We start from the raw sequence: 16,433 nt of genomic DNA, 5'->3' as shown, positions 1-16,433 counted from the left end.
ATGACCTGAAAAAATTTCAGGCTCTGAACGAGATTCCAACCCACGACCTTTGCGTTACCGGTGTAATGCTCTACCAACTGAGCTATCAGAGCCATATGAGAGCGGTTATACGTTAAGGCTGATTTCCAAGTCAGTTGATATTGTTCACTTTATTACGGTACAAGTGGCTAGATAGGTGAGCAAGAGGTTTGACTTGTTTGATGTAAAGCACATTTCGATCACCTGTTGCCGGGTGTAAACTAACGCATGACGCATGACGCATGACGAGGTCGATTAAGTAGACCGTTAGGCGCCCTTGAAAACAATTTTTGTATTATCTCTTCAGTGCTATATAACTCCATTTGTTCATGTCACAGAACGGCTCAGCGAGTGAGGCCGAACTTTTGGCTTAATGTCCAATTTATGCTACGTACCTCTTTACATTATTTAAAATATTGCTGTTTCTGTTCTTTTGAATACGCTAGTGAACTTTACAGGCAAATAAAATGGCTTTCTCTCATTCAGTTTTCCACGTTTATGATATTTGGTCATGTTTGCTTCTCTGACAACATTTATAACTCTTCAAATGTTGTCAGAGAATGTCGGTCAATTTACGAAAAAATAAATTCCTTCTGACTATTCAAAATATTTGAAAATTACGGGCGCCGCTATGAAAAGCTCGGTGAAAATACCTACTTGTACTAGTTTTGATTAGTGTCGTTTTTGGTAAAAACTGAGACCGACTGCTTAGTCAGTGTTATGTGTAAAGTTCTCATAATAAATTGATTTATTTAAGGCTATGTTTAAAAACACAGCCTTACCGGTGTTGAATTACAATCACATTCTCTTACAATTGTTTTGAAAGGCGTTGTTTTCAAAGCGGTTCCGACATTTACCTGTAGTCAATAATTTGAGCGCGAAAGCTATGTTTGTTTTGAGTAGTTATGCACATTTGTGAGTTTTTTGGTTGAAAATAAAAATATTTACAGTTCCAAATATTTACAGTTGGTGGACTTGATTTTAAGAGTGGTTTTATATTTGTATGTTCTTTTCGTTTTTATTCGGGAGTAGAACGTTTTCAGTGTCTTCCCCCAGAAATATATACCCGTTGATCTCCATGCATTTAAGAGGCCCTGCGCCTAAGAAACGACCGATGATATCCGGCTAAAAAATAAAATCGGCCGATTTTTATCTCCCAAGTAGTGGTTACCGAATACTATTTAAAAATGAATTTCTTTTGTTTCAGTTTCGCTTTAAACCAAAAATATCGAGCCGCAAACTTTTTCCGTCTGATAGCAGCAAAATTAGGCCGAAAATAAGCCCCCGCAAAAAACGGTTCAGAAATCACTATCGCAACGCAAAATAATGAGAGAACTACACAGTGATGAAGAAAAAGGCCTTTTAATGCAACATCATTCGATAAACATCGAAAAACTGCCGAAGCGAATAAAAATAAAATTTCAAATATAGCATACTAAATTAGATAGAGCGTTGGAGCTGATTTTAAAATAATTATTTCTCAAAAGTCCAACGCTGTTGAAAGTAATCACAGTGATGAATCAGACATTGGAGGGATATACATCACGTTTCTGGAAAAACATTTTACGGCCAAAGTATATTGACCTTGTACAAAGCGTTCAAAGTTACCGTGTTTACCGTTATCCTGCTCCTTGGGCGAAACACTTCTCTGTTGCCATTACGGCCGTGGATAGCGTGGTAAACGCCACTTTAAACCTCGCTAGGCGCTAAAATCCATCCTAAATAGAAGTATATAGATTTAAAAGAAAAAGGAAGATGAAAGATACGCAGAAAAAGAAAATAGCTCGAAATTACCATCTGCTAAGGACAGTTGAATCTTGGAAATGTTGTCGCGTGACAGTGTTCATTTGTCCAAACTGCGGCGGAATCCAAACGAATGCGTGAAATATAACTAAAACAAAAACAATCTTTCTATCACCAGAAGCCGTGAAGTGAAACAGTTTTATGTTGTTCCTATTAATGATGATGAATTCAGCCTCAGCTAGTCTCCAAGTGCTTTGAATGTGGGCAGCACGTATTTCGTTACAAACATTCCAACGGACGTTACGGGTCAGCCCATTGCAGAGGTCAGCGGATCAGTCAGTCAGCGTGGATAGTGTGGTAAACGCCACTTTAAACCTTGTTAGGCGCTCAAATCCATCCTAAATAGGAGTATATAGAATTAAAAGTAAAAGGAAGATGAAAGATACGCAGAAAAAGAAAATAACTCGAAATTACCATCTGCCAACGAAAATTGAATCTGGAAAATGTCGTCGCGTGACAGCCCGCCATTGCCGTCATTTGTCTAAACAGCGGCGGAATCCAAACGAATGCACAAATAGGAAAACAACTTTCTCCCGGCCAGAAAAGCGTTTAGTGGAGCAATGTTATGCTATTTTTCACAAATGATGCTGACTTAAAAAGAAAAACTCCCCCAACCGCCGCACCGTTTTGATCTGTGTTATGGTGTCACGAGTGGACGCTTCTGACCAGCGGTCTATTTTAAAAAAATCTGATCCAATGTTTTTTAATCGGGCGAGAAGCATTCATGTCAATGTTTCCCTTCAAGGAAAAAAATAGATATTAAAAATACTGTCGTTCCCGAGGACGAGGAACATCTTGGTCGCGAAAACTGGGTTCGTTACTCTGAAGAATTACGTTTTTTTTTTTTTTTTTTTTTTTCCTTCTCAAAGGACTAGTATCTGGCTTCATAAAATGCAGCTATCGGATTCAATTCTTAGCACTTATACTGATTAGCCTCCAGTCGGGTTTATTATTTCCTTGGACATTAAAGTATCGGAGAGGACATCATAAAAAAAGATAAGAGACCGGAACTTCCCTTTGCAGAAACAGATTCTAATAACCTTTACAAGGAAAGAACCGTAGATTGGATACATTATAACATAATTTGTTTCCACAGTAGTATAAATATTCGTCTCCAACAATCCGATGAAAACAATTTTTGAAACAATGTCTGGATAAAATAATGGAAAATGTTTTTTTTTTTTTTGTTTAAGTTAGTATAAATATATGTATATTTTTCGTTTGCATTGCAACACCCACGACATCCCTAATAAAGAAGGTGACTACAGTGCTCCAGGAAATGATTCAGGCGAATAATTTTTAACTCGCTTGTTTATTTCCACAAGATGGCTCAGTTATTAATTTCACTGATAAGTTACATTACAGTGACAGTTTTAGAGATACACTTAACCAATCCTCTATAGTTTATGGCAATTGAATCATTGACTGACAAATACAGTCAAGTGGAAATACCATAAATTCTATAAACTACTAATTGCATGACGGCATCTCAACTCTTCTAGCTGTGTACAAAATTTGTTTTTACACAATATTGGCCGTTTTCACACTAGAGACGGATAATCGGACGGATTATCCGTCTAAAATGAGCACCGTTCCGTTTTCACACTAAGACGAATTATCCGTAATGGACGGGTTATCCGTCTTTAGTGTGAAAACGGCCATTCTCAAACTCAGCTAGAAAACCCGGAATTTCTGGAATTGAATTAGCCGAGGAAAAAATTGCGTTTACGTTTCAGTCATAGTGGGAAAAAAAATCTATCTTTTCTACTTTGGTTGTTTGATAAATTAAGTGACAGTATTAACGCTATTCGCTACCTGTCTGAAATTTGCAGATCATAACACTGGTAGACAAATAAACATTACAGTGGTCGATCTATGAACGGCAAACGTCCATCTTGTTTTGTTCGCGGAAGTCGGTCACGGAAGAGCGAATTTCAATGAAATATATATAATTTGATTAAGCGATTAGCCAAAATAGCGGGCGTCGATAAAACCAGGAACATGGAACATTCCGGAACGTCGAATAATTATAATAATTTTGCGGAAAATATGTAAAATTAAACTTTCAAAGATTAAATCAAACAAAAAATAAACTGGTATCAGCTCGGAAAATAAAACGTAACAAAAAAAAAAAAGAACGAAAAGAAAGAAAATTAAAATGAAAGTGAATGCAATGAGTGAAGGCTAGCAACTAAGAAGAGTAATCTATTCCTTCCAGTCGTTCGCAGTCAGTTTAATCACGTGACTGTCTCTTATTCCCAGATTTCGTTCTTCACAGAAAACCAAGGTGGTAGCGTTCGAACTCCTTAATCAGACCTAAAAATATGGGTACACGAGTGACACACATATAAGATGAGGGTTCTGGCGCAGCAGTGATCAAGGGGGAAGAGAACGGGCAAAATAACCCTCCCAAGCTTAACTTCCCTCACAAGTATCGGGAAGTTAAGCGTGGGAGGGTTATTTTGCCCGTTCTCTTCCCTTGATCACTGCTGCGTCCAGAACCCTCATCTTATATGTGTGTGTCACGCAAACAGTACAACAATTAAATCGCGCGAGCGCTCCTGCGAAGCTGTAACGTCTGTAATCAATCGGCACACAAATTCTTTTTCTTGAAGAAATGCCTGCACTGATTATATACAAAAGTGCGCCAGAAATTTTTTCCTATTGAAGAAGTATGTGCACAGTATATACGCCGACATGGCTGCCGCAAGATATTCGTCCGATGTTCTGCAAATGTTCTACGGTCCAATACCGAGGGAGGAAAAGATAAACCTTCAAGAACCGTTAAAATTAGATTTTACCGCATTATATGACGGGTTTCAAATATCCCAAAACAATTTCCAAGAATGGCTCCGTGTGTGGAGAATGGATATATCCGAAAGGAATCCAAACAAGAAAGATCTTTTAACGTTTGCAAGAGAAAACAAAGAAAAGATCACTGATTTGGTTGAACAAGAAACCCAAAGGTTAAATAGCGTTAAAGTAAGTTTTGGGTTACAAGTAAAGTTTTCAATAGAAAGAAACGGCGAAACGCAATACATGGAGCATTATTTCAAAGACGACAAACCGCACGTTTTCAAAAGGAATGACGGGGAACAGATAAAACAAAAATTCGATGAATTCATTGAAACCGCAAAAGGAGAAACAGAGCACTGGTCTGAGAAAGGATCAGGATGGGAAGTTGAAAAGATACAGATCGCGTACGTAAATGTTGCACGCTACCAGCCACTTCGCGGAGGGACCTATTTGCCTCTTCCAGCCAAACTGGCAAAAAAGAAGGCAACAATCAACGTGAAAAACAGGGATAACGAATGTTTGAAGTGGGCACTCAGAGCCGCTTTATTCCCTCCAAAAGACGGGAAAGACCCGCAAAGACCAAGCAAATATCCGGTTAACGACGGTATTAACTACGGAGGCATCGATTTCCCAACACCGGTAAAACAGATAGAAAAGCTCGAGGCACAAAACCCAAAACTCGCAATAAACGTGTTTGGCTGGGAAAACAATTGTGTGATTGTGCACCAGATAAGCAAAAAAGAAGCGAAAGTGCCGCGGATAAACCTGATGTTAATCGAGTCAGGGAAAATTCAGCATTATTGTTACGTAAAAAGAGAAAGCGCTTTGTTATTCGATCAGAGCAAGAACAGAAACGCAAAGCACTATTGTATGCTGTGCTTAACCTGTTTCTCAAGAGCGGACTTGCTCGTGAATCACAAAAAATATTGCAACGGTGTGAATGGCAAGCCGACAAGGATTGAGATGCCAGAAGAGGGGAAAAACATCCTTTCCTTCCAAAACTACAAAAAGCAGATGAAGATGCCCTACGTTATTTACGCGGACTTTGAGGCAATTGTCAGAAAGATTCTGGGCTGTGAGCGTGAGAGAATGCAAACAAGCTATATAGAGAAGACCGAAAGGCACGAGGCATGCGGTTACTCTTACATTGTTGTGAGAAGCGACGGTAAAGTGGTAGGTTCAAAGGTTAACAGGGGTGAAAACGCCGTGGGAACGTTTTTAAGCGACATTCTGCAGGAAGAGGAGAAAATAAGAGAGAGTTTGGCCACCCCAAAGCCGATTGTGATGACGGACGAAGACTGGGGGAAATTCAAAAAAGCAACTGATTGCCACATTTGTAACAAAAGTCTGATAAAAGACGAATGCTTGGATTCTTTACCTGTTTGGAACATCGAAGAAGCCGGTGAAGAAGGCAGTGAAAAATGGATTTATTGGGGCCAAGGCCACAAAAAATGTTTCTACATGGCACAGAAAGAGCAGAAATTGGGCGTTCAAAGGCTAGAGAGACTGGAAGACGAAAAAGACCAGTTGGAAGCAAAATCACAGGAAAACTGTAAGTGCTGCGGAAACCCTTTACTTCAGAAAAACTTCAGAGACGCGGTAAAGGACCATTGCCACATAACGGGCAGGTACCGCGGAGCCGCGCACAGCGAATGCAACAAGAAATTGCGAATAAACCCCGAGACGGACCAAATACCAGTTGTATTACGTTTCAGTCATAGTGGGAAAAAAAATCCATCTTTTCTACTTTGGTTGTTTGAGGGACCGTTCATTTTTTATGAGGGAGGGGGGGCTGGTGGGATTTGGGAAGCACCATGTAAAAATCGCATGACCCCCCCTCAGCTTACCAATTTTTTCACATGGCCCCCCCCTTATAGCGGTCATTTTTTGGGATGACCCCCCCCCCCACAAAAAAAATTGAACAAACAATATTTAGATTTCAACTTTTTTAATATTTCTCTATTATCCCCCTACTTCACGTTATTGTACTCACTATGAAGACAATATTTACAATCCCTCTACTACAGAGAACTGTTGTTTATAAAACAAATCAAAAGAAAGAGAAGTCAATTTCGGATCTCCTAGTTATGGCTTGCCCTGAGCGTGTGGCATTTGGCCTCTCATTGGCATCTTTCTCATCTGAATTGATGAATGCAAGAATGACATCACTTGAGTCATCTTCTCCCCCAGAGTCAATGGCATCACTGTCATACTCATCATTGTCACTTTCATCCGTTTCACTGCTGTCAGCACTTGCCCTGTTGTCATTCTGTGTCAATGTCCTTGCATTTCTCAGTGTTGGTTGGCCAGCTCTGAGAGGACTCTTCTGCTGCAAGCATGAATGTCTTACAATTGCCTTTACTTTCTCACTCTTGCTGCTTTTCAAATGCTGCTTCAGCCCGTGGTGGTTCAAGTACTTGTTTAGTTCCGGAACACGTAGCTTTTTAAGCTTGGTTAGATCTTCGCACAACTCAGTCTAAGGATAATCCTCATATGATTTATCTTTTGCGTCCCTACTTAACTTTGCCTTTTCTTCTGCTCTCTTTTTCCTTTTAAATTCCAGCACTTCAAGATGCTGAAGATAATCCACCACAAACTTTGATTTGACAATAAACTTATCTGCAAATAGAGCAATGCTCTCTGGGTCAGATAAAACCAGCCTGCCACCTCCATGCTCTTTCTTCGCTTGGACCCTTGGCTGCCAGTCATCTGGATCACGCCCTTCTTTTAGGGTCTTCTGGTAGGAGAGGTAGTGGTATTCCGGTAGGCAGGAATGGTCAGGAACTGGTTTAGGGTATCTTTCTATGGGTGGTCTAGTCCATTCACAACAAAAAGAGCAAATTTCTCCTACCTTTTCTCGACAGGACAACTTTAGAACCTCCCTGTAGTTCTCCCCCTCCTCGTAGTGCTCATTCATAAACTTCTCAATCTTACGGAAGTAACAGTGGCCTGGAACAGAGTCTTTCCTTGCTCCTGCATGGTGATACTGAACCAAGTACGAAGTGTTGTGAAAAAACTGGAAATCTGTTGATGTGTTGTGTGAAACACATTCTTACATTTAATTTACAGATGTCTTTATTTGGAAGGTTTTTTCCTCTACTCTAGTGATAGGCATGTATAAATGTTGCCCTGTGCAGGTAAAACAGAAAGCTGTTGAAGTACAAGAAGATGAGCCGGTAAGAGTTAATTTCTTGTCAGTGTTCCTATTTTTATCTGGACATTAAAAATGCATGTATGCTTCACTTTTATAATGAGAAACTTCTGTATTTTCCTATTGTAAAGATAGCACCTAAAACTGTTTGAACATTTTTAAAATAGTATGTGTCTTTTAATATATCGTTTGACTTAGGTCTACATTTCACTACACGAATACAACATTAAATGGTTACACGAACCATGATCATTCAATAATATCAGTTCAATATAATAAACAAAAAAATCGTCTTTCCTTTTCTGGTAGGTCACTAGTTCCTCCTCTGCTGATGATACAACCATACCTCCGGGTCTCCGGAAAACAAGCCTTGGCTATATTGTTAATCCAATCGGGAAAAGAGCGCATTACTACATGAGCATCATGAAAGAGGCTCATTCCAAAATGCGCAATAATGGCGAAAGCGACGAGTCGTTTAAGAAAAGGTTTACAGCTGAACGATCCAGGCAGTTTGACATCTTACAAGCAAAAGAAGCAATCTAAGTGCGGATGGCTGTTCAGAAAGGGCGAGTGAGTTTTCCATGCCAGGGTACCGGTTGAAGCCCAGTGATGGAAGAAAACTGAACTTCTCCATCAAAGAGCACAGAGCAATGGTGGAAAAGTTGAATGTCATATTGAAAGATGTAAAGGAACACGATTCCACACTCTTTCAGTCCAATGGAAGGGAATTATTTCACCAATGCTGCAAGAAGCAGAATCACCACCAACCTTGAGCAGGAAGTCAGAGATTATGTTTACACCTTCATGTACCCTGAAGAGTACACTCTGACGGAAAGCATTGCTGCTTCTTGTAGCATTGGTGAAAGAGACTCCCATAGCAGCACCAGCGGCGACGAAGAACCCGACGACAGCGAAGATGAAGATGAGTGGCAGTGAAAGTTGCATTCGAAAATAACAGTGTTAAATACTTCTTTTCAGTAGCTACAAATGCTTTTTGTCGCCAAATGTTTTTTAAAGCAGAAGGAAAGTTTGTAATAAATTTGTATCCTGCCTTCTATGTTAATTCTGTAGCAATTTTTTTGATATTCAAACATTATCCCATTTTAACGTTGTACTAAAATATTTCCCGTGACCCCCCCTTTTTCCCTTATTTTTTGGGATGGCCCCCCCTCGAAAGCCATTTTTTTTCGCATGGCCCCCCCCCCAAATACCACCAGCTCCCCCCCTACCTTATAAAAAATGAACGGTCCCTGATAAATTAAGTGACAGTATTAACGCTATTCGCTACCTGTCTGAAATTTGCAGATCATAACACTGGTAGACAAATAAACATTACAGTGGTCGATCTATGAACGGCAAACGTCCATCTTGTTTTGTTCGCGGAAGTCGGTCACGGAAGAGCGAATTTCAATGAAATATATATAATTTGATTAAGCGATTAGCCAAAATAGCGGGCGTCGATAAAACCAGGAACATGGAACATTCCGGAACGTCGAATAATTATAATAATTTTGCGGAAATTATGTAAAATTAAACTTTCAAAGATTAAATCAAACAAAAAATAAACTGGTATCAGCTCGGAAAATAAAATGTAACAAAAAAAAAAAAGAATGAAAAGAAAGAAAATTAAAATGAAAGTGAATGCAATGAGTGAAGGCTAGCAACTAAGAAGAGTAATCTATTCCTTCCAGTCGTTCGCAGTCAGTTTAATCACGTGACTGTCTCTTATAATGGATATATAAGAGGCTCACGTTGTGTAGTAGCCTGGGTGTGTTAGTAGACTTGCCATGTACAAGTAAGCTAAACGTTGAGAGACGAATAATTAAACCGTTGGCTGTTGGACTCTTTGACTGGAAGTTGTTGTCGCCCGCGCGCGTTACAATATATTAGTGTTGAATACAACTCCAAAACTGCTAATTTGGATCTCAAAAGCCAAAGGCGATTATTGACCCAGGACAGAGTATTATCTACTAGGGAATAAAATTGTCTTTTTTCAGGTTAGTGAACTTCGGTAGCCGCAGGTAACAATCAGAGCTGGGGGTTGTCACTCATAAAACAGTATTGTTTTTGTTATATGCTTATGCAGCCAACCTAGTGTAACTGATACGAGTTTGTTTGCTTGTTTGCAGAGCCAAGAAGAGGGTCGAGTTGCCAAAATTCCACTACATCGACCACCGCATTGAGATTTTAAGCCATGACAAAGAATACACTAAGGTTAAGGTGTATGAGATCGCCGAAGCTCACGAGCATCCGCTGACGAAAAACGCCTAGTAAACGATTCAGCGAAAATCCAAGACGACAACGATAAAAATAAAGGAATTTACTCAGGATTACTATATAACACTTGCACTTCAGCAATTCGTTTCGGGATTTCTTAGAGACTAGCTCTTTGGTTCACGTTTGGAAAAAAAAAAAAACAAAACAAAACAAACAAAACAAAAACAACAACAAACAAAACAAAAACAAAACAAAAAAAAAAAAACGGAATTGCGGAATTACATTATAAGGATAGACTTTTTACACTTATACATTTATACATGTAGCTGTAGACAAATAAAAGAAAGAAAACTAAGTGAGAATAAAGTTGTTGTCAAAGCCAGTTAGTTGAAGTTTAGTTTTGTTGTCATAGAGTCTTGGCGAGTGGAAGAGTGACGTTGGCGTTTCATGTAATTAGCAAAAAGTCAATGGTTTACCTTCCCCTTCTTCTCACTAAAAGTGCAACAGGAATGGTGGAAGATTAAAAACAGGAATCAGTCACTCCAGCCTTTTTTTAGATGCACTCAACCTCCGAATTCTTATTTTCACCTGATTCAATCTATTCATTGTTTTATCTTGTAAAAAGAAATTGGATTTGATGGAATCTTTAACTTTTCATTATTCGCAAAATCTCAATCATTTTTTGTTAAGACCGAGTAGTGTGACAAGTCTGGTATCCTCTTCTTTGTTACTTTACTTCTTTGTTGTCGCAATCATCAAAGCCTAAACGTTAAGGATTATGGCCCCGGGCTCGCTTCTGGTTACCACTGAGAAGATAAGCATCGTTTCTAAATGGCGTATTCCCTGCTTTGTGGCTCTGTGCCACTCGTGCTGGTGAAAAAAGGCTTCGAACTCCATTACGTACTGTGTATGGGTCAAAACAATCGTCACGCTTCCCCTTACACCAATGGTTAGGAAACGCGAAGCTCTGAGAGCATCAAATTTGGGCATGAGCAGTGAAAACTGAAGTCATTCAAGCGATGATGGCGGACAAGTAAATTAAAGTGCTCGGTCGTGCTACAAATAGAGAGAGAATATTTGAGATTTTAGCTTTGTTTGGTGTAAACTGTGGACAGTCAGAAGTAATTTTGTAACGGTCTTATCTTATTCAGGCTCGATTTTTTAAGGTATGTGAATTTTAAGATGGTAATTTCAGCGCAGTTTTCGAAAACTGTGGCTCGTTCTGATGATTGCCACAGTCAACGAGTCGATGAAAACGAAAGGGAACGTTACGCTCAGTGGAATCTAAGGTTTTCATCCTTGTCAATGGGGAAAGTTAATGCATATCTCAAAATGAAAGAAATTGAAAAAAAAAAAAAAACTAGAAGTAGAAGCAGTAGAAGTTGCGCATGCTGCAAACGTCTTACTTCAAAGAATTTAAGCCATTGGAGTCCAAAACAACATGCTCTTCGCAAGAATGGGTTTGCTGTTCCTTTAACAAACAACTGAATACATAGCTCCTCAGCGCGAATTACGTTTAAGTATGAAACCCAAACCTCATACGTCAGCTGGTTTGATTTTAAAATGAAGCCTGCGTGGTTTCTTTCAGCGATTTCCCCCAAACAATGAATGATATTTTACTTTTGTTATCACCTGACGTGACCGCTTCAATTGTAGTCGTCGCTTACACCTAATGGTCCATGAATGGGAAGAGATTTATTAATTAAGATGCAAGACAAGTTGTTTATCAACTATGATTCTAAAGACCATTGTGTATATAATACAGTAGTAAGTAATTACAAAACTGTTGCAAAATGAAGAGTACGACACATCAAGGACTTCTTAATGCATACCCGAAGCACATGCTTATTTAGCTGTAATTTCACAACTAATTAGAAATTCAAATTAGAATAAACAGTTCATTTATTTCCTATGCTTTGTTTTTATTTTAGCCTGGCTCCACAGATACACAGCATGTTTTTTTTTTTTTTTCAGCACATGTCACTCGTCTTGATGTCTTTTTGCTGGGTGCTTCAAAATTGATTCCTTCAACTCATTTTCTCTAACCAGTCAAACTATGACACATTAGAAATAAACGGATTGTGCAAAAACAACCGTGTCCAATACGAATGCAATGTGCCAATAACATATGCCGTGTTCCAAACAATCAATTTATATTATAAGCAATTATTGTATAAATTACTCGCAAAGAGATAAGGTACACACATATTGTACCACAGCTATGAGAATGACAGAGGCTTGAGCGGGAGTGAACATATGCTGAGTCTCAGGCTATGAATGTCACACCGTAGATCTGCGGTACAAGCTTTAGTAATCTAAAATTTAATTTGAGCTTTATGATCCATATTGCGGTAGTTATAATTAACTCTGATTAGAAAGAATTCTCTTATGAATCCTGGGAACCATTTATATGTAGAACAGAGTGAAGTACCCCCGGGGTACTCCCAGAAAAAAAAAAAAAAAAAAAAATTGGGTAGGGGTGTGCGGCCCAAACACACACCAAGCAATTCAGATTGCTGCCGGAGGGTGGGAAAGGGGGTACTCCCGGTAAAATTAGGTGGGATGTGCGATCCCTACACTGTTTATGACTTGACCAAAAACTCGATAACCTATTTACGACCTAACCCTTAAATCAATACCCTGTTTCAAACCTTGAATCAGTACCCTTTTTCAGACCTGCCTTATAAATAGTTACCTAGTTCAGATCGCATCGTGAAAGACTTTTTTTAATGGTCTCATCGGTAATGATAAAAAAGTAGCTTCTCCTAAAACAATATAACCAATTCAAGACTAGAGTGCAGAAACCGTACCCTATTTGAGACCAATATGACCAAAATTGATACCCTAACTCTGACCAAAACGGCTAAAAAGCCATACCCATTGTGGCCGCACATACCTATAGAAGTATAGAGCCTATAAAACGGAGTACCTACCTCACCTTTGGGGAGGAGTGAAATCTATGAACAGTGATCTCTTGTACAGCCCTTGATGCTTATCGTGTGTGCCTTAGTTGAGAAGTAATCCTTTTATAAATTGCCGGATTAATTTAATTTAATTTACGTATCGTGATGTTTTTTCGAGTGAGAATTGAAAAAGCTGTGCATTCTGCTTCGTATAAAACAACCCAAAGATTGCTCCGTTGTTTACATATTTTTTAACGGTGTAATTCAGCGTACGTCACTCTGACCGAAATGGAAGGGGCCAGTTCAGTTTTCCGACCGATCAAGACGAAATTAAACAATTCAAACGTTAACAGAAGAACACTTTTCGCCATTCGTCCTAAACCCGATACTGAAATCGATAAGGTGAAGCTAAGTGAAAAAAAGAAATAAATAAGTAAATAAATAAATAAATAAATAAATAAACAAATAAATAAATAAAAAGATAAGAAAAATAATAAAAGACATTGGAAAAATTATTGCCTGATAGTTAGTTTGCCGCTCTATAGTGACCGTTCAGTTCTCAATACAATCAACTGTGGAATTATTTCGGACTTACCAACATAACACTCCTATGAACAGTCTCGATTTCATTTCAAGACTATTTCTGTTCTGATAAATCTTGACTGTTCTATTATTCTTTTCACCTCTGCTCTTTTCATTAGTGGTCAATCAAGTGTAATGAATAAAGTGCAAAATAACCGTCAAGGGGAAAAGTTTGAACCAGGGTAAACATTGTTAAGGATATCTTAGCTTGATCTTTTCACATTGCTTTCATGATTAGTATAAGTACAAACCACACGTTAGTTTTAATAATTATAAGATCTGAAAAACAAAATGTTCATTTGAATATTTTTACTCAGTTAACGTTAACATTGTGGAGGAGGCATCCTGGTCATAGGTTGCACTTGGCTGAGCTGTGAGAGAAACCAGCATCATGATTGGAACCAGTGACATACAACCTCGACATATGCAGAAGGGCGAAGGAGGTCTTTCTAGAGACTAAATGGAACTTCCTCATTGGATGTTTAGGTTAGTTTTTCTTAATGCTTGAGCTCAGCTTTTAACGGTCGTTTTCAAAGAGCGAAATGAGCCGCTCTGCGTAAATCTTAATTAAAGTTAATCAGGGCTCAGTTGAAAAACCACACAAGTGAGTGACCTACGGTTGTTTCTTTGTCAATATTATTTGATTGTGTTAAGTAATTTTGTTGCCAGGGTCTAGTCGATGATAATTTTTAATTCCTATTTTTGTCAAAGGGTTTATTCATAAAATATACCTTTTATTCTGACCATTTCGATTAACAATGTGAAATACTGTAGTAGTAGTAGTAGTAGTAGTAGTAGTAGTAGTAGTAGTAGTAGTAGTAGTAGTAGTAGTAGTAGTAGTAGTAGTACTAGTAGTAGTAGTAGTAGTAGTAGTAGTAGGTGTTTGTAAACAGTGGTTCGATTTTCTGAACGGAATATTAATGTACACTAGGATTTCCTGATTATCAATTCTCGTTTGAAGCACTTCGTTCGAGGGAATTCTATAAGAATGGGCCACTAAGCTCGTTTTCAAGGGATCAAAACAAGGACGTATTTTTTTATCTCTTGGCGCATAATCAGTTTACCAATTTGTATACTTGTTGCTTAGTCAGGGACACAGGTAATGTAAATGTATGTTATTTATAGTGGTCATGCACTTAGCTATACAAGCGCTAAGCTTGGCTAGTTTACAGGCATGCCACTGAAAAATAAGAAATATTTTAAATAAACGTAAAATGGTTAAAAATCCCAACTGGCAGATGGGAGACCAGTTGGCTATTTACAAAGCGTGACCGAGGATTTAAACTCGGGACCACTGCATGAGAAGCAAATCCCGCCAGTGGCAGGGTGAAGGCCTTGAACCTGGAACCTCTGGATTACAACACCAGCGCCCTAACCATTTGATATTTTAGGTTATTACATGTTATTATTACATTGACTTATACGATATAAGTAATAACATAATATGCATTTTCTGCTCTAATTTTAACTCTTTATGTGTAACGAAAACAAACTGAATGCTGACGTCTGACATATTTGAAGAGTTCTTTTTATTATTATTATTATTATTTTATAGTGCCTATGAAGTAAAAAAATAATTGCTGCTTATTTGCCGGAAAGACTTTCAAAATAAAGAATAATGGAGTTTTCCTTTTTGGATCATCTTCGTTCTTTTTAGAGACATTTGCGTTTTTGCATTATGCAAATAAGGAGAGTTATGACGTCATAAGTGGTTGAACCAAAACAATTGTTGTTGTGGTTGTTGTTGTTGTTGTTGTTGTTGTTGTTTTTGTTTAAAACTGTAAAGTACTTCAGAAATGGTGGAGGATTTCAGACAGGAATGAATCACTGTGTCAGTCAGTCAATCTCTTCAACCATGCGAGTCACTTCGCCCAGACCCTGTTTTATACATATGTGAATTTAAACTCCAAGTTCTTCGTTCCACCTGATTATACGGTTGTTGTTTTAGTCAAAGTATTTCTGTTAAAACAAAATTGGCTTTGTTGGAATCTTCAAGCTTTTATTCCAAGCATGTCCAATACTCAACACTTGTGATCAAGGCGTGAATGTGAAGATTCACGTGGTTCAAGCGGTACCACTCGCACGAGTCGTTAAATTAAGGCTTACAATTGGTATGATTGTTTCAGGTGGTGAATGTGGTACTTTTCAGTGAAATAAAACATGGTGCTATTCCAATGCGAAAAGGTAAAATATTTGTTCGCGTTGCAGTGTATGTGTGTTCGTGTTATTTTATTAATTAATTAATTAATTAATTAATTAATTAATTTTTTGAGCGAGGGAGGGGTGGGAAAGCAAACGATGCCAGGGAAAAGTGGAAGGAACGCCTGCTATAAGAACCAGGCTTTTCGTCCAACAATCTCCATGCAATATGTAATCCGACTTCATCAACTGCCGTCAAGAGGTTCACCAATCAGAAACCAGTACACGCTTCTCGGCATAACTGACTGCCCTCTGGAATTTTGTCAATTGAAATTATTCCCGGAGTGTTTGATTAGTGTGAAATTCTTGCGCGGTTAGGATGCTCGAAGCAAGAGGTAAAAGAAAAAGGTTAAAAAGGGTGAATAAAATTTAGGAATAAGTTCAGTTAGCAAAGCGCACTGATCACGAGCCGCGGGATTGAAAGAACCTGAAAGAAAATATGACCCACGCCGAGGGAAGTGACTTGCGTCCTCTGATGCCAAAACACGTCTAGCAAATAATCTGCGGTGATCTTTGGTTCAATTACGATGTCCCTTGATATCGATTATCCAGGTCAGTTACATGCAGTCTCATTTTGCCGCAAAGTTATGGCCCGTCCATCCAAATTGCGGCCCACTGCTCATCTTTCGCTCAAAGTAATAAGAATGACTGTTAAACGTCCCTGAATTTTTTTCAAGGCTCCTAAAATGTTTACGGGAGAGATATTATTGTACGTGCATGGAAGCTGATCATTCACAAAACAGTAGAATCCACAAAGAAAAAGT

General features: G+C 38.5%; 2 protein-coding genes and 2 long non-coding RNA genes across 4 annotated transcripts in view; 3 read left to right on the top strand and 1 right to left on the bottom strand.

The window, feature by feature from the left end:
- The window catches only part of LOC110067186 (GFP-like fluorescent chromoprotein cFP484), a 37,421-nt gene extending 27,054 nt beyond the window's left edge, over positions 1 to 10,367 (top strand). Inside the window, exon 5 of the mRNA XM_020774484.2 lies at positions 9,898 to 10,367. Within this exon, the coding sequence (XP_020630143.1) occupies positions 9,898 to 10,039 (142 nt within the window). The 3' untranslated portion in view covers positions 10,040 to 10,367. The remainder of the gene's footprint in view (positions 1 to 9,897) is intronic.
- Positions 1,365 to 2,983, bottom strand: LOC149113304 (uncharacterized). Its single transcript, XR_016206762.1, has 2 exons — positions 1,813 to 2,983; positions 1,365 to 1,736 (listed from the first exon to the last, which is right to left on the bottom strand). It is a non-coding gene; the product is annotated as an uncharacterized LOC149113304 (long non-coding RNA).
- Positions 4,519 to 6,661, top strand: LOC149113303 (uncharacterized). Its single transcript, XM_089288458.1, has 2 exons — positions 4,519 to 6,169; positions 6,618 to 6,661. The coding sequence occupies exons 1-2, from the start codon at positions 4,519 to 4,521 to the stop codon at positions 6,659 to 6,661; spliced, it is 1,695 nt and encodes a 564-aa protein (XP_089144584.1).
- Positions 6,896 to 8,964, top strand: LOC149113302 (uncharacterized). Its single transcript, XR_016206754.1, has 2 exons — positions 6,896 to 7,793; positions 8,078 to 8,964. It is a non-coding gene; the product is annotated as an uncharacterized LOC149113302 (long non-coding RNA).
- Positions 10,368 to 16,433: the final 6,066 nt, after the last annotated feature.

Source organism: Orbicella faveolata, unplaced genomic scaffold (assembly GCF_042242905.1).
Source record: "Orbicella faveolata isolate gen_17 unplaced genomic scaffold, um_ofav_v1 contig_15, whole genome shotgun sequence".
NCBI lineage: Eukaryota > Metazoa > Cnidaria > Anthozoa > Scleractinia > Merulinidae > Orbicella > Orbicella faveolata.
This window is presented reverse-complemented; position numbering and strand designations above follow the sequence as displayed.

Coding starts and splice junctions, on each gene's coding strand:
- LOC149113303 (XM_089288458.1), top strand. CDS start 4,519: ATGGCTGCCGCAAGATATTCGTCCGATGTTCTGCAAATGTTCTACGGT. Junction 6,170..6,617: donor AGCAAAATCACAGGAAAACT/GTAAGTGCTGCG, acceptor CTCACTATGAAG/ACAATATTTACAATCCCTCT.